The sequence below is a fragment of the Empidonax traillii genome, unplaced genomic scaffold (assembly GCF_003031625.1).
Source record: "Empidonax traillii isolate 1590-97213 ecotype Southwest subspecies unplaced genomic scaffold, ASM303162v1 scaffold649:size547179, whole genome shotgun sequence".
In the NCBI taxonomy this organism is placed as follows: Eukaryota; Metazoa; Chordata; class Aves; order Passeriformes; family Tyrannidae; genus Empidonax; species Empidonax traillii.
In genome coordinates, this window is record NW_020955842.1 from 63,227 (window position 1) to 85,625 (window position 22,399).

The 22,399-nt window shown below is 40.1% G+C and overlaps 1 protein-coding gene across 9 annotated transcripts in view; it reads left to right on the forward strand.

The window, feature by feature from the left end:
- The first annotated feature begins 6,552 nt into the window (after nucleotides 1-6,552).
- Nucleotides 6,553-22,399, forward strand: part of PICALM (phosphatidylinositol binding clathrin assembly protein) — a 67,139-nt gene continuing 51,292 nt past the window's right edge. For 3 of the 9 annotated variants that reach the window (XR_003572935.1, XM_027899169.1, XM_027899170.1), the window contains exon 1: nucleotides 6,553-6,903. Coding sequence is in view for 8 of the 9 variants with exons in the window: in XM_027899169.1 (XP_027754970.1) it covers nucleotides 6,774-6,903 (130 nt within the window). In the remaining variant the exon portion in view is untranslated. The remainder of the gene's footprint in view (nucleotides 6,904-22,399) is intronic. The other 6 variants (XM_027899172.1, XM_027899173.1, XM_027899174.1 and 3 more) reach the window with 3 other exon arrangements.

Below are 22,399 nucleotides of genomic sequence, written 5' to 3' on the forward strand. Positions count from 1 at the left end.
AAGGCACGACCTGAGGTGGAACTGTGAGAGCGCATTCTCCTGCGTTTGGCCCTCCACTGTAGGATCTCCCCGAGGCCACTGAGCTGATGAAAGGGGGGTGCTGACATATAGTTGTGAAGGGAGCACTGCATCCCTGCCATTCACATCTGGCCTGCAGCTGTCTCTGGCCTTGGTGGAGGAAACAAGCAGAACCTACAATCCAATCACTTCTTGATGAGGGGGTGTGGCTGAAGTACGATTTCAAGGCAAGCCTGCACCACTGCTGCTCAGAAAGTATTGGTGTAAGAAATAAAGCTAGGAAACACAGGATGACAGAGGAGGTGAGAACATTCATTCCAGTATTACCTGTAATTCTTTGCTTCTCAGATCCTCAAAAACAAAGCAATTTTAAATTCCAGTTAATTTCTTTTTCTATGCATTTGTTCCATTTCACTGAATGGATTTCATGTTTTATGTGCCTGTGTTTACTGGAATGAATTAGGATAGATCCTCTATTGATTTTAAGATTCAGAATATCTTATACACCATCAGAATGTTGGGAGGCATTTAGTTAATGTTCTTTTCAGTGCAGCAGACTGACTTAATCAGCATGAAGTCTGCCTACGTGTAAATGCAGTCACTGACCCCTGAAGCATAGAGCCAAACACCGATAGCCTGACTCACTTCAGTGGGCAAGATTCAGATCTCACATGAAGACCAGGGAGTGGGACCTACCTATACAAGGCTTGAAACCAACTCACTGGCATAAATGGATTTATTGGTTTGAGGAGAGAACCAGGATTTACTTTTGCTGCACAGATCCAGTCGTGAGAATACTTTTCACACATAGGTTTTCTTCTGGGTGAGAAGCCCCATTCAAGTCAGCATTGGCAGGACTCAGCTATTTACTCTCTATAGTTGGCATTGCCAGCATCAACATTTTTGTTTCGGCTCCACATCAAAATTCATGTGGGTGTAAAGCTTTCCCAGACACAGAGCATGAGCACATGAGCCTCAACATTAATGAGGGAATCGAATAAGCTCTGCTGCACGTATGTGTGTGCAAGAGTGTGAGCGTAAGTACCAATTATAGCTTGGCTAAAGTGGCTGCTTCATTGTCACCCTCAAAGTTTGTTTGCTTGTAAATTTCCTTAAAACTATTCCTTGATTGATTGAAGTGTGTTCTGCTTGCTTTTGATTCAAAGATAACTGAAGAAAACTGTAGGAGCGGCTTCCGAGTTACAGGAGCCCAAAAGGAATGCAGTTCCTCCTGCACTCACCCTGCTGGCATGGTGCTTGTGAACTGGCAGGGGAGTGAAATGAATGACAGTGCCCTCTCAGAAGTGCCCAGAGAAGGATTCTTATCAAATGCTGTCTCCTGCTAAGTCTCACAAGCCAGCCTGCAGTGCTGGGGAGAAGTATTTGGCAGCAAGGCCCTAGTTTTCAACATCACACTAGGGGGAAGGAATGAGTACAAGTGTCACTAGCTGGGACAGGGCCACTTTTTTTTCTCTGTATGATACACAGTCTCCAGAAATTTATGGAAGTGTATGGGTGCAGTTATCGTGCTGGCAAAGCTATGTTGTAAGGTTTGATTTTCCTTGTGCAGTATCTGGAGCAAGTTGCTGTGAGAGTGCCCACTGCCAAAAAAGGATGCGTAAAAATACACGGCATGAAAGAGCAGCAGGAGTGCATTAGGTATTCTTGCTGATGGGCAGTGCAATGAAGAGACGGGGGACAGCAGGCCTCTCACTCTTCAGAGGTGTCAGTGTGTGACAGTTCCACTGGGAAGTGTGAACAAAATGTAAGGGAGCTTGTTTCCTTCCTCTCACATTGGAAGACATTTGTTGCATGCATTTGTCAGTCAGGTAAAAATTCTCTTATAGTGCTAATGACACCATCGATTTTGCAAGGTGCAAGTCTCATGTCAGGCCAAGGAGAAAGGTGTTATAACACACAAATTAATTCAGAAGCATCATATTTGTTTTCCATATCCACTTAGATACTCTCATATGGCATGGGAGCTCCTACCCAGATATCCTGCTCCTAAATGAAAGCAGTAAATTAGTTCTGATTGTTCCCCTCCTGTGAAATGGTACTGACTCATTTTTCTCCCTTCCTACATGCTTTTCTCATGTCAAAATTACATTAGCTCTTGGGCAGCTGCTTTATTCCTTGACAAAATCAACTTCCTTTTGGGGAACGGAACACCAAAGGAGACACTGACTACTAGATGACTGGAGCTGCATGACAAGGTGACACAAGCTGCAGAGCTCAGAATAGTGCATATGAGGAAGGATGTTGGATATTGGCATTACAAAAGAGGAAATGTGAAAGGAACGAAGGAAACATGAAAGCTGTCATTATTTCCAGAAAGAGGGAAGAGAATTAGGAAAGAGATCTCTGATTCACCATGGACTTGAGGAAGTTGGCTTTATCTGCAAGAACAAGATTTCGACTAGATGTGAGGACAGTGAGAAGCTTGAAGAAAAGTGGGTGATATAAGAGGACTGAAGAGCAATAGCTGAATGTTCCTGTTTCAGCGGGAAAATTCTGCATAGGCTCAAGGTGGATATTTAGATGGAAGAGGGTGACGTATTTGAAACGGGAATGAACATGGAATAATGATCACTGGGAAAGGAAGGAGACCAGTAGTAAGTGTTTGAAGGATCAGAAACATCATTTCATACAAACTGGATACACGACGAGCAAAAGGAAAACCTGTGAACAAGCTCATCTGGAATAGTGAAAAGGGGTATCAATTAAAACGTATCCTAACTCCATTGTGCTTTTTGATTATTTTGCAATATTCCAACAGTCCTCAATAATCATTTTGCCTCCTTTTCCCCCACCCATGCAATCTGGCCACTTTGAGTACCTCCGCTCGCATGCGCCTGGGCTGCTTCATTTCACTGTGCCGCTAGCAAGTGCTACTTTAACTGCAACTTTTCTATGTCCCAGTTTCTTCTTGTTTATCTTCTTAGAAGTGTTACTGGAAAAAATTCTCTATTGTCCATAAAATTATTTGATGAAGTTGCTATGGTGATGCAAATTATATTGAATTCCTACTATAGTCACAGAAAAGCAACTTTGGGTAAATTATTACACTGGAGTTAAATGGACAGATTTCTACTAGGCTGGGCAAATTTAGGCTACTCAAAAGTTCATCACTAGCCCTAGATTACTGCCTATTGGTCAGTGAGTGGCCTGGTTCTAGCCATGCAGCTGCTCTGGAGTTCTACATGGCCAGAGATGCATGAAAAAATGGACCATTCAGTGGCCGTGGACACGGGCAGATGTCATAGAGAGCTACATTTGGGAACCTGGTGTTTTCTATTTCCTGCTGTCTTGGTCTATATTTTATGTCTCTAACTCAAACAGATGCTAACTTCCTGGGGCTGACATCAAATTCACCTTTCCTGAAAAGTTGGGGAAAATACTATGGCCCTTAAGAGTAAATGAAACTACAGTGATCCTTGAAATGGGTCATGTGAAACATCTGGATTGTAATGTGTTTCCAAATCATTTATACAACACTGATAGACTGTTTCCCAACCTTATGCAGGTGGCTTCTCTGCTCCTGCTTTCCCTTCTTGCCCCATCACTCTCACCATGCTCTTGAGTCATCCAGCCCTACTTCAAACCTGTTCCCTCTCTGCAGCTTCTCTTCCCTGGCCCTGTTCACTTCCCAGATTATGGTTGCTGGGTTTTTGTGGTGGTGTTGCTGTTTGCACATATGCCCTCAAATCCTTGGTAATGAGCCTGTGACAGTTTATCAGCATGTGCTCAGCTTTCTGTCTCTCACTGGCTTTGTGCCTCAGAAGGGCTGATTTCAAATAGGCCTGAAATTCAGCCCAAACACCTGTTTTAAATCGGAAGCCGGTTCTGATTAATAGTGCCCCAACCCACGTCTCCTAATTGCATGCAATAGTATGAAGTGTGGAGGAAGGGCATGGATGCCAGCAGCACTGGGAACACCAAAGCACCCAGGCAGATTGCAGGCATTACAGTGTGGCAGGCACCTCACCGAGTAGAAATGACAGTATGGCAAGAAAATTATATACATAATAAATTACAGAGGTCATGCTGATGCAGAGTTTTCAGCACTGCACAATACACATGGGAAGAAACATCCCTGTCAGCTTGTTTGTCCTTCCAGGATAGCTGGATGACAGTGAAATACTGACAATTTTGGGGAGCTTGTGAACGCAAGATACAGCATTTTCACAAGCGCTGGATCCAGATTATGGAAGAACTTTTCACAGGAGAAAAGAATGTTGTTTAAGTTTGCTGCTTCAGTAAATATAGGACTCCTATCTGCCTTAGTTTCTCTTCAGATATGTACTCCCTTCTCCTTTCATTCCCGAGCACACCCAGGCACACAAACAAAAACAAATGAGTTATAAACTAATCAAACTTGTTTTCTTCAGGTTGGAAAGGAAAAGAGATAATATTTTGATTTCAATTTCCAAATCTTTGGGAGGTGCTCAGATATTATCTATCACAGAGCTTAAAGCTCCTCACTGTAATGGTATCTAGTGGCTCCCAAGCAATTAAAAAGCAAAAATTACCAAAATATATTTTCCCATAACTCCTATCTCCCATTTCTGCTTATGAACAAACATAACAAACAGAATTTTTAACTGTGGAGTAAAACTGCGAGGTTTCTGTGTACATGAGGGGCTGTAAAAAAAGGCAAAATTTATTTTTGGTTTGGACCTCTAAGACCAAGGTCACTTTTTGTTCCCATAGGAATGAAATATTTTGTCCAAATCTGGTCTCAGTAACTCCTGAGTCCCAAGCTTCCTCTGTTTGGATAGTTTCACTGTTCCTAGAGAAAAAAAAATGGGTATCATCAGAGAAGAACTGATGGAGCCTAATTTACTTAGGCCAATTCCATGGAATTTCTCCAAACAGCAACTTGGAGTGTTGAAATCCAGCTCCTAGCTGAAGTAGGCATAAAAAAATAGCAGCAGTGTCAAAATTGTTTATATCTCTGATTTACCGTGTAATCTAGAAATAATATAAAAAGATGATCACAGCAATGTGTGTTGCTGTATCAGTAGCCTATAGCAGCCCTTCTGTTCTCATGGTGGGCAGCTTTATGCTAAAGCTGTCTTCTGTCAGAGTCTGCTGCTGCATATGTCAGTGATTTATTTCCCTAGCATGGATACTTGGGACTCCAAAAGTAGTTCAGAAAGAGCCAAGAAATACAAATACAACAGTATTTTCAAAGAGCTTGGCAATACGAAGGAAGCAGGTTCTACATGTGCAAGCCCTCTTTACGCGCACACACACACATACACACCCCAGTGGCATTGTTTGGGTTCAGTTTTTGCCAGATGTCCTCCCTCTGACACCAATTTTCCTTATGCATTATAAACAGATAATTCTACTTATACATCCAGTCAAGCAGACAGAGCTGAGTATCATTTGTATACTGCTGCTCTTTAAGTTGCCTAATAAATATTTCATTGGCTTCATGGATGAGGGACAGTTACAAGACAACTCCTCAGGAAGCCCTTCTGGGAGAGGAAGAACTTTTGTCTGCTGGAATCCTGCGGTTTTGCTGTATTATTCGCTGCAGCGTGTTTGGGATGGAGAAGAGCCCTGCTGTAAGGAGTAATGGAAGTTGCAGATAGGAGGGAGGCTGGGACAGCACTTGGGCAATGCACCATAGAAGGTGAGGACTCCAGGTAGCTGCTCCTCGCTGTCCACCACTGGGATATAGATAACCAGGTTTACATATGTAGGTACCAGGCTTGGAGAATGCACCTGAAGGAACAACTAGCTCACTTTTATGAACAGAAACCAAGTAACTTCATACAAAATCCCTGGTTGCCAAGGAGAGAACCACTGACTAAGTTCAAGAGCCCTGAGAAGTATTAGTAGAATAGCAGAACAGTGGGAGGCTAATCATGAAAGACCTGAGAACCACCAATGTTTTTATGCTGGCCGTGATATACATTCAAGACATTTCTGGTGAGCTTTCAAATAAAAATAACTCTGAACAGAAGCCCGATCGCAGCAACCAGACGGCTCTGGACCATTTGCTGCCTGAGAACGGATTTTTTTTTTTCCCTTTACGCTTTTCCTTGCCTAAGGTGACACCGAAAGGAGTTTCCACAAAAACCTTCAAGGCTGAGAAATACGAAATTACTTCTCTCAGAGGTGGAACACCCCCCCTCACACACACACACACACACACACACACACACACAGACTCGCTCCACGAAAACTTTATCCTGCGCTGAATCCAAACAGGGGCCCACCGACCCTCCCCAGGGGAGCGTGCCCCAGGGCAGGGGGTGCCGCCCAAGGGAAGGGGATGCCCGGAGGAGGGGATGCCATCGGGAGGGATGCCACAGCCAGGGTTCCCGCCCTGGGAGGGGATCCCGCCCCCCCGCGCCCCTCAGCGCTGGGGGGGCGGCGCGTGTCGCGGGGCGGGGCGCCGGGTGGTCACGTGAGGCGGGAGAGGCCCGGCCAGGCCCGAGGAGGAGCTCGGCCGCCGCCATTTTCCTGCGGCGCCCAGTGCGTGTCCCTGTCCCCGGCCGGGCGGGCGCGCAGGGGGAGGGGACGGCGGCCGGGGGAGGGGGGCGGGAGGAGGAGGAGGAGGAGGAGGAGGGGTCCCTGCTCGGGTGACAGGTCCGTCCCTGAGGGCGGAGCGGGGGCCGCCTGCGGCACGGCGGGGTGAGGAGCCCGCGCAGCTCCATCCCTCCGGCGACTCCTCCCGTCCCGGCCCCTGAGGAGGGAGCGGAGCCGCGCTCGGTTCCAGCGCCGCCAGCGAACCCGCCATGTCCGGCCAAAGCCTCACCGACCGCATCACGGCGGCGCAGCACAGCGTGACCGGCTCGGCCGTCTCCAAGACCGTATGCAAGGCCACGACCCACGAGGTCATGGGCCCCAAGAAGAAGCACCTGGACTGTGAGTACCGGGCGGGGGCGGCGGCCCGGGGGCTTTCTCCGCCGAGGAGCGGGGCTGTCCGGCCTGTCCCGGGGTCCCGCTGTGGGGCTGCCGCCCTTCCCACCGGCCTCGTGGGGACGGGGAGCCTGCTGAGGCGGAGGAGCTCTGTATTCCAGCATCGGGCTTTCCCGGAGCGCGGGGGGGTAGGATCGGGGACGTGGCGATGGAGAGCTCGGGAGAGGCTGCTCAGTGTATCTGCTCTCAGTAAGGGGCCTTGCTGGATCTTCCCCTACGCACAGGGCCCTGGACAGTGTGAGCTTCTGAAGGACAGGAGTTCCCCATACGCCTTTCTTGGGAAGCGAGAACCACAGAGGCCACGCAGAGGAGTGGGCTGCAATTTGCTTACTAATTGATCTTATTTGTGTCTTGCTAGGGGCAGCACTCCCCCATTCTCAAGAGGAGGTGCAGGAGTTTCAGGAAGGAATAGCTGATCAGTGATCTTAATTCTTTTCCAGGTAGTCTACTAGGAAAAAAACCCCAAACATTCTCTATCAATCATGTAACTCTTCCATGTAGGAAAATATGTGGAATGAGTGCTTGAGGGGCAGATCTCTCCTAGTAAGGATGTTCTTCTAGTTCTTCTTTCTAGTCTGTCTCATTCACTTGGGAAGATAGATCTAAGAGTACTTCTGTAGAACTTCAGTACCTGAAATTAACATTCCATACAGGGATGGGCCATTTTTCAGCTGGTATAAAAAATAGATTGAAGGTGGGAAGGCCTAAAAGGTTTCCTATCAACTCTGATCCAACCAGGTGATTACGAAGAGAATGATAAGCATTAAAGTTCACATTAGTGTATCTTCCACTAAGCTGTAAGGTCATAGGACTGAGGAAGTTCTTGGCTTGAATACCTGATTATCTTGCATCTGTTTATTCTAGGCCTTTTAAGGACAACCCCCCCACCCTTCACTTTCTCCAATATATAACGAAAGATACCAGATAGAGATGTGTGTCTATGCCTTCTATATGTGTGCTTTCTCCTTTCCTCCCACCCACATCTGTGAGGAGAAGGTTGAGTCTTCATGCATCTTGAATTTGTGCCTTCTGAATCGCTCTGTATCCAAATGACAAGACCAGATGACAGTACTAGGATTAATTGTGCTGTAGTTCTTTCTTCTTTCTACTTAAATGTATCTGTATTAAAGGTTTAAGAAGTGCTTGTTCTGCAAGTACCAGAGAGGGATGTGATCAATTTTTTAGGGTAGCTCCAGAACAGCTGCCTCTGTTTAGTTCTGGTATTCCCTCATCCATTTAATCTCTTGCCTGAAGATGGTAGTAACTGAGTGACTTCGTTATTTTTGGTCAGCCAGGGGTGTTAGAACACTGAGGAAATCTTTGGGCACAAAGAACTTACTCTGAGGTGGAGAAAACACCTTGTCATATGGTTTATGTATGAAATTGTGATGTTACTGGATTTCACACAGCAGAAGTGAGGCTTTCTGGAAAACAAACTTTGTCAGGTTTAGCCTGTGATAGTGCTAAAAGTACAATTTCAGTAATAAGGAGTTTAGGAGCTGAATTATTTCATGCCATAAGCTTTATGAAAAAGAACAATCTGGCCAGAAAACTGCTCTGCAGATTGGGGCGGGGGTGTGTGTAAGAGGGTGGTGTTCTGAGCAGGGCTACTAAGGGTCATCCTAATTGAGATCTCCAGGCTGCTGCTGCAGAGGGATGCTTAGACTTCCTTAGAAAGCTGTCTGGTAGTTGCTGGATGAGAAAACCGTTTCTGTGTCTCCTTTTTCTACTCTAGATATTCACAAGTTCTAATTTCTGCCTCTCTCTGAGAATTCTTTTATCAGAGCAAGGCAAACTTTTTTTTAAAATTCGTTTCACTACTAGTCTTTTTTTTAGCAGTTAAAATAGATCATGAGTAGATAAGTTTTATATGCTTCCCCTAATATGTTTGTTAGGAGTCTCTGTTCCTGGCATCAGGAAATGACACATGGTCTTGTATTTTGAACATTTTCTTTTTTCATACCCTTTATGGTTATATGTTTAAAAATAAATATTTTTTGCCCAGGCTGTGACTCAAGCCCCACCTCTGAATTATTTGTACATATCTCACTTTTACAACAAACAGTTTACCCAGGTGAGTCCTATGAACTGATGTCTCACTGTGAATGACAATTAATACACCAGTCTTCATAGGCAGCATGTTGCTTAAATATTTTTCTGATTACTGTTTATTGTGACAATACAGTTAAAACTTACCTCCATGTGTCCTGTGTGAGTGGATAAGCTGAGTTTTCCTATACTGTCCTGTAATGATGTCTTAGTTCCGTAGCATTCTCTGTGACCATGATAGCTTATTGTTTACATGGTCTTTTTATTTCTTGTACAGATCTCAAGATCTCTGACTGTCCTGTTACTGAAATTCTTTCTTCATTAAGCTTGGGCTGTCATGAATGCATTTAAGTAGCTCAGCCTCATGTTAACTCATATAAATGAGAGGAAAGCCAGCAGAGGTACTCATGCACGTGATTATTCCTATCCTTATTTATCTTGCTCCTGACTGTGTATGGAGATCCGAAACTGAAGTGCTTCCTATCATAGGTTCGTATATTCCCTCTGTATTTCCCTCAGTGACAGTTATCATAATAATCAACCAAGGTAAAAAGGCATTCTTTTCTTAGCCAGTAATGGTTAAAATATAATTACTTCAAAGAGTTCTCTTCCTCTCCCATTACAAAGCTTAGTTGCTTGTTTGGTTTGATGGAGAAAGAATTTTAATTTACAAGTTGACTTATGATAGGTAAAAACATCATCTTGAGGTTGTATACTTGAACTCACAATGTATTTTTTTTTGTCCTATTTTGAAAGTCCAGTCCTTCGGCCGGGATAAGGATGCTGTTTGGTAATCTAGGTGCTGCTTTTGTAATGATGGATTCCTTGTTTTACAGAAATCTGATTGTTTTAATAGTCTTGGAACCCTGAAAGCATAGTTCATGAAATCTCTTTTACGGAAAACCCAGTTTCACTAGGACTTTGTCCTAGTTTTCACACCTCTCTGAGCAGTGAGAGCTCTAAACTGGTTTGTGGGTTTAACTTGCATGCTGAGATTTATACAACCCTTTCTTTCAAGTTGGCTTTTTGTTGCCGTGTTGAGTGCTGTATAGTGATGCTAAGAACAAGGGCTTTAGTTTGTTTGAATATAAATGGTGCTGGAAAACTTGTTGCCAAGTTTCACTCCTTTTTTTACATGATTATTATGGGGATGTGTTCTTGTGTGTGGTGGATAATTAATATTAGGAATACATGAAGATACCTAGGTAATGCCAGATAGATTTCACTGGGTTGGTTCAGTGAAACTGCTGTAGCAGTGATAGCTGAGCAGCATAAAAGTGTTCGTGTGCATGAGCATTTTGTGGGGTGTACTTAAAACAGCTTTGTTGTGATACACGCTTGGGGTTGGGTTCTTGATTGAGTACGGCATAGTGACCCTATCTGCTGGTAGCTAATGGAGTATTGCTCTTTAGAGGAGAATGTGGATGGATAGCTTGGAAGGAAGTTGTGATGCTGTAATTATCCATTCTTAACAGGAAATCTCTCTAATTATGCCCGAGTGTAACTTCCCTTGACTTCTTATTGTGAAGGAAAATGTGTATTTTTAAGGAAGACAGTAAAGCAGAACCCTACCCTGTGTTGGATAGATGTCTGTGAGAAACTGTGTAAGTGAAAGTAAACTTAAGGGAGCTTGTTGGGAACTTATTTCCCAAGTCCCTAGTGTCAGCTGTTTTGACTATGTCTAGAGGCTATTTACTAGCACAGATAAAAGTCCATCTAAAGATTTGCTTCATTTCTGTGCTCGGGACAACTTCTGTTTCAGAATGGGACGGTATGAAGAGGGTAACTTGTAAAACTGAGGGATAAGGATCATTGCTTTTCCTTGTATCACCCAAGAGATTTGTAAAAAAGCTGAGAAAACCAGCCTCTTGAGTGTTTTCTTGCCTTTACATGCAGAAGTGTAACTGATTTGTTTCAGTGATGTGGTGAATTAACTCCTGATATGTGTGGATACTTCTGTGTTCTCCAGTAGAAACAGATTACCCATGTTCCTTTTATGGTGCTGTACTTTTATGGTGCTGTAGTACTTCAAGAAATTCATATTTTGTCTCTGGTTTTGGCAGAATTACCTGAAGTTTCAAGTGGCTTTGCTTCCCATTTTATAGTTGACTTTAAATTTCTGGAGGCAGCCCGTTGTTATTTTTGCTTAGAAATGTTCTGTTTAACTGTAATTATTTCAAATACAGATAATTGCATTATTACAACTTTCTTTTGAAGTATTCATTTTTCTTTCTGAGTTCTTCTGTGATTCCTTCATCATTCTTTAGCCAACTTTTTTCTTTCTTTTTATTAGGATTCCTTTGGAATATTTGTTTGTGCCTTTTAGTAGAGTATGAGCACTATCATACTCTTCTACTCTGCCAGAGGGCCAATTTTCTACCACAGCTGCTCATTTGCAGAAAGAATAGCCATTTAGTTGTGCAGCTGTTGTTTTATTTTACTTAGCCTGAAGCAATATTCTACTTTGGATGAAGTAAGAGGCAGGAGCTAAGGAGGAGAAGCTGTAGGACACCTGCAATCAGCTTACTGTGAATCTCCATACTGCCATTATTTCCCATAAGCTGTGACTATTCAGGTGTCATGTAACTTTGGGCTGTAGCTCTAGTGGTGGGGTGTTCTTTCTTCATTTATTTTTATACTTTTTTTTTTTTTTTTTTAAGTGGTGCAGTCATCTCTTCTAAAAGTGATGCCTGGGAGAGGCATTCTTCTGCAGTTCAGCCTGTGACCTAATGATCTATTTGAGTCTTCAGTTTCTAATCCTAAAATCAGTTTTTGATTTGTAGATGTGAAAGTTTTAAGTTGTTCCTAATGACTTGGCTCACAAAGTAACGCTAGTTTGCATCATAATACAAAAGAGATGACTTATCCAACATGGAATTTAAAGCTTCCAGTTTTTGCTTTGTGTATATTGCCTTATGTGAAGTACATAATCTGTCGACGATAGTAGAATTCTGGGAAAGTTCACTTGTTCCCCCTGGAAAATGAAACGTGTTTTCTGAAGTAGAGACACCTTTTGTATTTGAAAGCTTAATTTTTTAAACAGCCTTCTTAAATTTAAATTTCTGAATACCTTTAAATATTTTCAGTCTAAACATCTCAAACATTAATTAATACTTTAAAAATAGTGCACTGGTTTACTACTGGTAGGATATGTGCACTCTTATTTTCTGTAAACTGTTAAGTATCTGTTCCTCCAGCATGTTAGAAGAAATCAGGTAAGTATTGTAAATGACTTGTTTATGAAATCTTGAAGTCCTGTAGTGGAACAATTACTAAACATTTCCAGATAGTTTGTATTACAAGTTTAAAGCAATAATATCAAGTACATGTTCTTACTTTTGAGTATTTTAGCAAACTCTTTTCTGCAAACTTTGCTTTGTGTTGAAAAACTGGGGTTTTTGGGGGGGTTTTAGTGTGATGTTTTTGTTTTTGTTGGGTTTTTGTTTGTTTGTTTTTGGGTTTTTTGTGGTTTTTTTGTTTGTTTGGTTGGTTGTTTTTTTTGTTGGTTTTTTGTTTTGTTTTGTTTTGTTTTTGTCCATGAGTATGTGAATTTAATCATTTAAATTTCCTACTGGTTGAGATCTTAGCTCTGGAAGTAGTTGGAATTTGAAGCTTAATGTTACCTTGCAAAGATTTAGGTGGGAGAGAGATTTTATCACTGATTATGTATGCACCCAATTAGAAGTAACCAGGAAGTAATTGGCAAAAAAATATGCAATCAAGTGGAAAGAAGCTTTTGTTGTATAAAATTGTTGGGTTTGATGTTTTCCTTGCTCTTGTAGCAGTTCTCTCTATTATGAATTAAGATCATGAAGGAGCAGGGTTACTTTTAGTAACTCTGTATCCTTTTAAACTCAGAGGAAGAAGAAATGCTGTTGTAGGTTGTATTTTACCCCTAGGTTTATATCAGAGCTTTCTTAATTAGCTGGTAGTTTTTAAATGTAAGAATAGTATTAGTAAGTTCGGAGCTAATGTGCGGCGCTCTCAAGTCGGCTAACGGTAAATCCAAGTTATGAGTAATATATGACAAATCGGGTGTAGGGATTTGAGAAATTAGGGAACTAAGCTGTATTTAACTATGTGAGAATAACTTAATGAAGTTAAGCATTTCATGCAGATTTAGCAAATGCACTGGATTTTCTGATTGTGACTAAACATCTCCTGCGCTGTTTTGCTTAAGGAGCTTTGTTAAAGTAATGCTTATCTGGATAATTTGCAATATTATAAAAGGATAAACTAAGCTTTTATAAGTTTTACCTCCAAACAGAATGTGTAAAATAACAAGATCTACACCAAAATTTAACTTGGGCGTGGTAATTCATAGAATGAAGCCTAAGGGAATTTACTGCAGTGAACAGTGGTGGCATAAAGGGAAATCCAGAGATTCTAGTTCATGTCATAAGTAGTCTGAAATAAAATAAAATAAAGAAAGAAACCCCAAAATGCAAGTTTTGTATTCATTCTGAGCTCTCCTACATAATTTCATTCAGACCTATGGTAACTGACTGAGGACGAGTTCTTGACATCAACCCCTTTTTCCTTTTCTCCTGAAAAACACTTTTGAAGTCTTCACTTAGTGTCCTTTATTGCTTCCTCCCAAGCAAGTCCTTCAGTCACAACATCCGTGTGCTGTAGCAACAGGGCCGTTCTGGGAGGAGTGGTTTTTTTGCTGATGTGGGAAGTGAGAAGTTTGCACGGGTTGAAACTGCTCCTGCTATTTCACATATTTACTCTAAATATGGTACTTGCAGTAGCTTGTAGCTCAGCTATTCCACTTGCTTGGCTGTGTGTTACGACATCAACAAAGTTTCTCTATTGTTTGTAACCTTTGTCGATTTTTTAATAGCTAATATGCTTTAAAGCACAAATTGTGAATCCTTAATAAAACTATTTCCTAGTAAAATATTTAGTGTATAAAAAAAGTTTTCCGTATTAATAAGTTGTAAAAAGGGTATTCTTTTATCCATTTGAAAAAAGATTATAATGAGGTTCATATCATTCCTTAATTACTTCTGCTCAAAAAACCCCTAAACCCCAACAAACCCAAACCAACCCAGTGGGATTCATTTGCACAGCATAAGTTTCTGAAGTTACAATAGTAAACTGGATTTCCAGACCTGGAGTTGGTATCATATAAAGTTTTAAACTAAACTCAGGCTACAAACAGAAGTAAATGTGTTTTAAATACTTGTTTTTAATAAAAAAAAAATATTTGCCTTTAATCTGTCTGTAAATCCACTCAGAGGAATTCTGGTTGTCTGTGACTTGCTACTCTGTCTGCCAGATGAGAAGGTTGAATGTCTTGACAATGAAAAAGTAGAAATCACCATGTTCCTTGGCATTCTTAAGGGTTGCTTATAACTTGTTTTGCTGTTGGTAGTGTTTAGTTTCTTCTGGGGTGGATACTGAGCTGTAAAATGACATGGCAATGTTTCTGTACCTGTCTTCTGCTGTTCAAATGTGTGCTTTTTGTATTGGGTTTAGTTAAGTAGCGTGTCCCTCTCTTCCCATGTGTTCAGAAATCACATGGTCATTTCACCTACATTTGTTTGCAGTTGCACTGGGTTTATTTGGCTCTGCTCTTGCTGACAAATGGGTCAATATTTAGTTGGAAATGGGGTCACACTTGAATTTGATTTATCCCCTTTCCCTCTCTCCCTGCCCAACGTGACCATAATAGTTTCAGCCATCATTGCAACGTATTTCAAACTTTGACTTTTTCTGATCCATAATTCTGTGTATTCTAGATCTGAACTTATTTTTTATGTGAAGTGTTGAAAGTTATTTAAACTATTGTGATGGTTAAGCCTCCATACAGAGAATGGTGTAATTTGATTTGGTCTAATTCTGTCCCTTTTTCTATTTGCCAAAAACCACTGGTGTTCATAATTCAGCATGTATACTGTTATGAAGAAGTTAAAAATAACTTTCATTAAAAATCAGTCTGTTAGGAATATCTAATTGATTACATATTGCAGCTACATACATATATACAGCTGTAGTTCACAAAGCAGTTTTTCATTTCTGGATTGATTCAAAACTGGCTTCGTTAAGTCCTGCTTACTCATGAAATGCCTTCATTCTTTTCTTCTGTCTTAAAAGGGGCACTTAAGTTTAATATTTACGTAAGTGGTTACATCACTTTGTAAGTTTTAAGGGTGAAATTCAGTTAATTTACTTGCAATTGCTCTTTATTCATCATGAACCACAACTAGCACTGTTCAAATCATAGTTGCAGGTAAACAAGAAAAATGTGGTTTTGAACAATATACTTGTGTTCTTTTTTCTCTTCACAATCCAAGTTTGTTTACTCTTTAGAAATATACTGAAATCCTTAGGTAGATTTTAATTTTTAATTAATTCTCAGGATGACAGTCCATGTCACTGCTTTCATTGATATGTTCTCATTAGATTATTTTTATTAAAATGACTGAATTTGAATTTATTATCCTTTAAATCAGTTTTTCTTTTATATGCTAATAACTTATCTTAAATTCATTAGGGGTTATTTCTCCCCAGAGTGCTTGCATTTCAGCCATGAGTGTCACAGTGTAGCATTGCAGAATAAAATTTAGAGTATCAAAAATACACATGAAGTGGATGTTAATTGTATGAATGAAAGAAGAATCAGTGGAAACCAAATATGACCACCTTTGCATCATGGGCTGTAGTTATTTATGATAAGGATATGTGATACATTGTAAGTTGCCACATTTGATTAGATGTTGAATGGAAAAGCTCAGGATGCACAACTCCTACCTGTAAACTGTGACGCACAGGGACTAGAACACTGTGTTGGGCTTTGAGGAAAACAGTGGTCTGGATACAGACTTCTATTTTTAGGTTCTTGATAGTTAATAAGGAGCTAGCCCAAATTGTCTTCCAGACCTGTTCAGCTGAAATGCTTTGCCGCAATCATTTAGCCTGTCAAATGTAATTAAAGCTCAAACATAAGTCAATTTCTGAGTAGGTTACTCTGCATTAAAAATCTGGCATACGTGAAGTTTGTTTCAGTGTTGAATTTGGTGTGCAAGTGGATAGAAATCCAAAGAACCTTTTGTGTTAGTTCTCAAATACTAGGGAACAGCACAGTTAGTTTAACCTCTGATGCTTGGGATTTCATTGTTATGAATTTGAAACTAATGCATTTCCAGGGGCTGATTTTCTTTTGTTTTGTTGTGGGGTTTTTTTTTTATTTGCTTTTTGTTTACACACAGTTTTTGAGGAGACTTTCTTCATCTTAAATGATCTGTAAGTAAAATACAGTGTGTTGGAGGAGGTGTTTTTGTCCTTATTTTAAACTGTAATGAGGAGTCTTAGCGGATAGGAATGTGGTCTTGGTATATAGTAGGGCTGACAAGATGTCTTAACACCTAGTTTTACTACAGCTTCATATTCTTTATAGCTCCCTGAAGTTTTAAGCAGTGAACAAACCTTACTTTGAAGCAAATTAAATAACTATTTTTTGTCTTTTTCGAGCTTTTATTCTGAAACAGTTTTATTTTAAGGATATAGTCTGACTGAAGGTATTTTTTCTTTTTACTGAAGACCAAAAGGCAGATGTTATTTACTTCTGCTCTTGGCTTTAGTTTATCTTAGAGGCTGTTTGTGATAGGGACATGTCTTTGTGCATGGTAAATAGAGAAATTCCTGTCTGAAAGCTGTGGATACTGAGAAGTTCTTTCTGTGTATAGTTTCCCTTACCCATCCAGTTTCAAACTTAGGAGTTTGAACTCCAAGTTTGCTCTGAAACTTTGAAACCTGATAACTTATGAAGTGCTCAGGAACAGTCTCTAAAACTGGGGGACAAAGGAAAGAGCTGATCTGGATTTATGAAACTCAGACATAACAGTCTTGCTGTAAGAGGATGGGTTCTCCTTTGTAAGATCCTTGACTGTAGCTGTTGAGAATCAGTAAGGGTTAGTGCATGATGCTGGAAAAATTCAGCTTCATTTTCTCTCTCCATGTTAAATAAATATCATTTCTGCTCCATCCTAACCTCTATCACAGTATATTTTAAAATTATTACTCTGAGCAGCTCTGATGTGGGCCGTGAGGGATGGTTTTGTTGTGCCATTTTGTAAAGGTGCTATTCAAACGTGCATTAAAGATGTACTTGGATGAGCCAGAGTGAGTTTTGTTTGGTCAGAGAGCTCCAAATATCTCATGGGAGATGTTAGTCTAAATTGAAGAAGGAAGTAAAAGCTAAATTAGGCAGGCATTTCCAACGTTTCTATTAATAGAATGGAAGAATTTAGCTGTACTTTTGCTTGACTGCCTTCCTTCATGAGAGAACTGCACATTTACAGTACATGAGTGTCAGTTGGAACAGTTTTGTGGTGAAACCTGTGATTTGATGGGGTAGAGAAGTAATTTTTTTTGAGCTCTGGTGCTTTGCTTTATCCAGTTTTCTAACAGTTCATGTCAAAATCTGAGCCGCTATTAGCCAAAAGAAAAGGTATGAAAGTGGCTGTCAGCGACAAATCTCCTTTAATGAGTTCACCTACTTCAAGTGCAAAAAGTGAAATAGATGGCATGGAATTGATGGAGCTTTTACTAAAATGGCTGCAAAAGTGCTCTAAATCCATGTATCTTGAACTCTTCTAGCTGCATAAGAAATCATAGTTTAGAAAGTAGTGACACTTTTTTAGCCAAAATGACAGAATTTTGCATGTCACCGAATAGGTTGGCATGGAAGAAGCAGCTCCATGTTTTTTTGTTATGCTTCTTTCTCGTATTCCTAATGGGGAAAAAAATGAAGATTAATCCCACTTAGGAGTAGACAGAAGTCATATACAAATGTCTGATGTGCAGACTATTATTTTGGATTTTCATTATAGAGAAAGATAAATCTCAGACACATTTTGCAAAACTGAGTGTTCAGACTGTTTTGTATGACACCATGGAGTACAAAATTTGACCTGTTTGATCTGTGAGATGTTACCTCAAGTACCTAACTGTGTAAACCTGTGCTGTTCTGTGTGGTGTTCTGCTGGTCGCTTTGTAGGAGAAGGTTGGTGTTGTATTTTCACTGAATAAAATATTCAAAGTTTGAGGATTTGCTGCTTTGCACATTTAGATAATTTGTCAAGAAACTTTTTTTTTTCTGTAAGAAAATACACTGTATGATATTTGTAGGGCTACTTATGTAATCGTTTATAAGCCTTTAAATCAGAGCTGCAGTTTTAATTTGGACCTGTTAAACTCTGTTTAGTCAGCTATAACAGTAAGTGATCATCTGACAGGACACTGCTGGATGTATTTCCTAGGAGATCAGTAGAAAAGTAAGATACCCAGATTATCCATACAAAATAGGAAATATTGCACAACTGGATTGTAATATGAGGTGTTTATCCATAGTAAGAATGTGGGCTAAAGCCTATTGTCTAAGGTGGTTTTCTCCAATGTGTGAGCATTGTGCTGTTTATAAGGAAAAGCTTATAGCACTATCTTGAAATAAATAGCACTATTTAAAAAAAAACCCAACTAAATAATATAAGCTTCCTTCTATTTCTTATATGCTGGGAAATGTACCATTTGCAGTAAGTTTATGTATTGTGCTTGTGATACCTCCCATATTAAAATGAACCCAAATTACTTGGTCATTTTTACATCTTTATGACGTTGGAAGGGCATTATGTAGTAATCATGCCATTTTGTAGTATATCCTAAGCTTCCTTGGTGTTAGGTGCAGAAGTTTCCCAGATTTTTTCCCTTTGTTACGTTAATTTTGCTACTTTGTGTAATTACGTGAAAAGCAATTGGTTTCTAACCAGTATACTGTAGGGAGAGAAGGACCTGTAGTAGATGCTGTTGCACCATTAGAATCTCTTGACAGTACAGCTGTTTCTTACAATATACTAGTGTGAACTTGTGGCAAGAAGTGTATTTCCACAAAATTGTATGTCTGGTTTATTTTTTTGTTTTGTTCGGGTGGTTTTTTGGGGGGTTTTTTTGCCCTTTACTGTAGGTGAAGCTGTAGAGGGTGATATCTGCCAAGAAATATGTTCTACCATGCATTTCAATGTTTTTATGGTTAAATTGAATTTATTGTCCTATATAATTTCTGATTTGCTGAGAACGCCAGAACACTTAGTGTATTGCCAACCTTACACAGTCTGGGAGGCTGCATAGTAGAAGATTTACTTTGCCATGAGTGCTTTCCGGAAACTGGAAAAACTCTGATGTAGAGAAGGTCATAATCAGACTGGAAAACTTTGCTGCACAGAGGTGGATGTACACACGTTCATCGCCAGTTTCAGCATTGATGGAGATAGGCAAATATAGGGGCATAACTCCTTTAACTTAAATACATGCTTCCCAACAACTCCCAAAGGCATTCAGGAAAAATGTGCTGTTATTGCTCTAAGTGAAATTCTGTTCAGAAAGAAATTTAATTTCCAAAGTCTTATTTTAAAATGGGAGAGAATAACAGATATTCCAGAGTGAGTGAGTAAGACTTCTGAGCTACTGAAATGAGACAAGTATATTGAAGTAGGAAAGATCAGATGGCTTTGTTTTTTTCTTATCTTTGATTTTGTCTATTAAACTGTCTAATTAAAGATGCAGCACTGCTGTTCAGAGGGAAAATAATGTGAATTACATGTGTGTGATTAGTTCTAAAATTACAAAGGTCTTGAATTTTTTGGCTTGAGAATCTGTTCAGTGAGATGTGGTGGCAGGAGGTCAGACTGGTGTTAATGGTGGGTGGTGGTTTCAGTTTCACTATGCTGTAGAGTGATGGCACATCACTACTACAAAATCACTTCTGGTGCTCATTTTAGAGCAAAGGAATGCAGAAGCTAAACATCTAAGAAATACCTAAATTACAATTGTGTGAATGCTTTGTATATTTAGAAGATACGTAATTTAGATTTAGAAACTGTGCTGGAAGTGTTAACTGACAAAATGTGCTGTGCTTGGAAGTCGGGCATGTTTTCTCTGTTTGCTCTTCTGTAGTGCAGGATCAAGGCAGCCACAGGTGTTGGGAGGTGGAGTTGTTCAGCATGGAGATGAGAAGGCTTCAGGAAGACCTATTGCAGCATTCCCGTACCTGGAGGGGGATTATAAAAAGGAGGGAGAGGAAGTTTTTATGTAGGCAGATACTGACAGGAGAAGGGGGAATGGCTTTAAACTGGCAGAGGGCAGGTTTAGGTTGGATATTAGGAAGAAACTCTCTACTCAGAGGATGGTGAAGCACTGCAACACCTTGCCCAGAGAGATTGTGGATCCCTTCAAGTGTTCGAGGCCAGGTTTGATGAGGCTTTGAGCAGCCTGATCATGAGTGGCATCCCTACCCATAGTGGGGTTGTTGGAATGAGATGATCTTTAAGGTCCCTTCCAACCTAAACCATTCTATGGTTCTGTGATAGGTGCTTTGGCTGCCTGTGGGTATACTTTTTAACAGGTGCAATCTGAGTACCAGTGAGCCAGGTGAGGTGAAGTTGAGATCAAGAGTTCCTGGCAGGATTGAGGAGATTAAATAGTGAAATGAACCCTAGTTACATTAAAGGCTCACCTTGAAAAAATAAGTCGTCTTGCTGCAAAACTACAGTAGAGTTGTGTTCATTGAGGATCTTTTTTCTGTGCTGTCTGCTGTTAACAAAATGGTTTCTTTGTTCCAGTAGGCTGGGCTACAATAATTTTACTCTAGCACTGCTAGCAAGCTGCCAGGTAAGACCATTTTTAGTACTTTGTGTGAGTCTGGGAGGTATTCCAGAGCAATCTGCAAGGACTGATTGCATACTGTTGGTAGTACAATAGCAGCTTGTACATGTGTTTCACAAGTCTTGTTTTAAACACACGTCCTTCAGCACAACTTGTTTTTTATTGCGTAGAGGTGTAATAGCTGTAGAATATTTACAGATTAAGTTTCTTTGGAGCAGAAGGAAAGGGCTTTAAGTGCATACTATAACCAAAAATATATAGTATGCAAGGGCACTATTTACAGTATGCTTGAGCACTGTTTCTGTCAGGAAGGAAGGTAGAGAACAGCATGGTAACATATTCAATGTGTCCGTGGTGATGAAGAGACCAGTATCTTTGGCATCACATACTGATCTCTCAGTTATCTATAAACCATGTTATGTGCCTTCTCTATGCACCTTAAGGTGAAATCATGGGATAAACTTGCATATATGCAGACTGTTCCCTTGAAATAGCTTCATGTTTTCAGTAGGAGATGAAAGCAATGTTAAAGCTATACAGTTTTCAAAGTAATTAGTCTTCATCAAAATAAAAAACGTGCTGCCTAATGCAGTTCATTGTGCTTCCATCCATCCATCCATGTGTGACTATTCACACTATAAATATTATATGGGATGCTTAAGTATTCATTATACTATTTAATATAGTAATTTAATATTATACTGTAATATATTATTTTTTAAAATATTGAACCCCTGGCTGTCTTTCAGAACCAAAGCCTGCCTGGCCATCTGTCCTAATGTATTCTTAAAAAGCAGTACTTATACAGAAACCTTAAGGGTTCTGCTTTTAGCTCATCAGAATCTGAAACAGTGGATGCATCCTCAAGTGTTTGCAGTTAAGCATTCTGAAAATACTGACTTATTGTTGAACAAAGCCATTCATAAATGCATTGAAATTAACATATGATCAGTGAGAAATAATCTTGTTTTCTCCCTGGTCCAGATAGGGCAGTGGTTAAATACTCAGATTGAATGTACAGCTTATGCAAGAATTGTCATGTTGGTTGTCTGATACAGACATTTTTCATCTTGTAATCAAGAGTCTTTATGATTTATAGGCTCATTATTAAGCATGTTCTTAAAGATAGGATCAAGGCTCTAAGTTTACAGATACTTTTCAGTGGGAATAATGCGCTACCATAAGTGTGGGAGCTAATGCTTATTTTGGATTAGATTTCATGATAAAATGCTTTTAAAGGGTAGTGTAGGAATAGAATGTAATGCAAAAGTGTTCAGTAGCTTTAGTATGTCTTGCATATTTTTCAGTATTAAGGAGCTTGAAGCAGTAGTTGATTTGTTCTGTTTTGAGGAAGAACTTAATCTTTTCTTAAGAGTGGGCGGTAGCTGGAAAATTAGTCTTTAGAAAGATACCTAATATATTTTTGAATACTTTTACACTGATTAATATTTTAACAAGATAGTTTCCTCCTGTTATAACAACTGATGGGTACAGGTACAAACCATGGGTTTTTGGCATGTTTTTAATTCATGAGTCTCAAACTTAGTAGAGCATAAGAGTGCTGCTTCAATATAGACTGCATACATCACTTTGGCCACAATTAGAGTATATTTAAAGTGGAGACTATGCCCATATCTGGTTCTGATGATGCTTTTTATTAGTCAGGGGTATGCTGGTATACACCATGTGTCAACATACAATAGCGTTATGCTGGGAATGTTTGCAG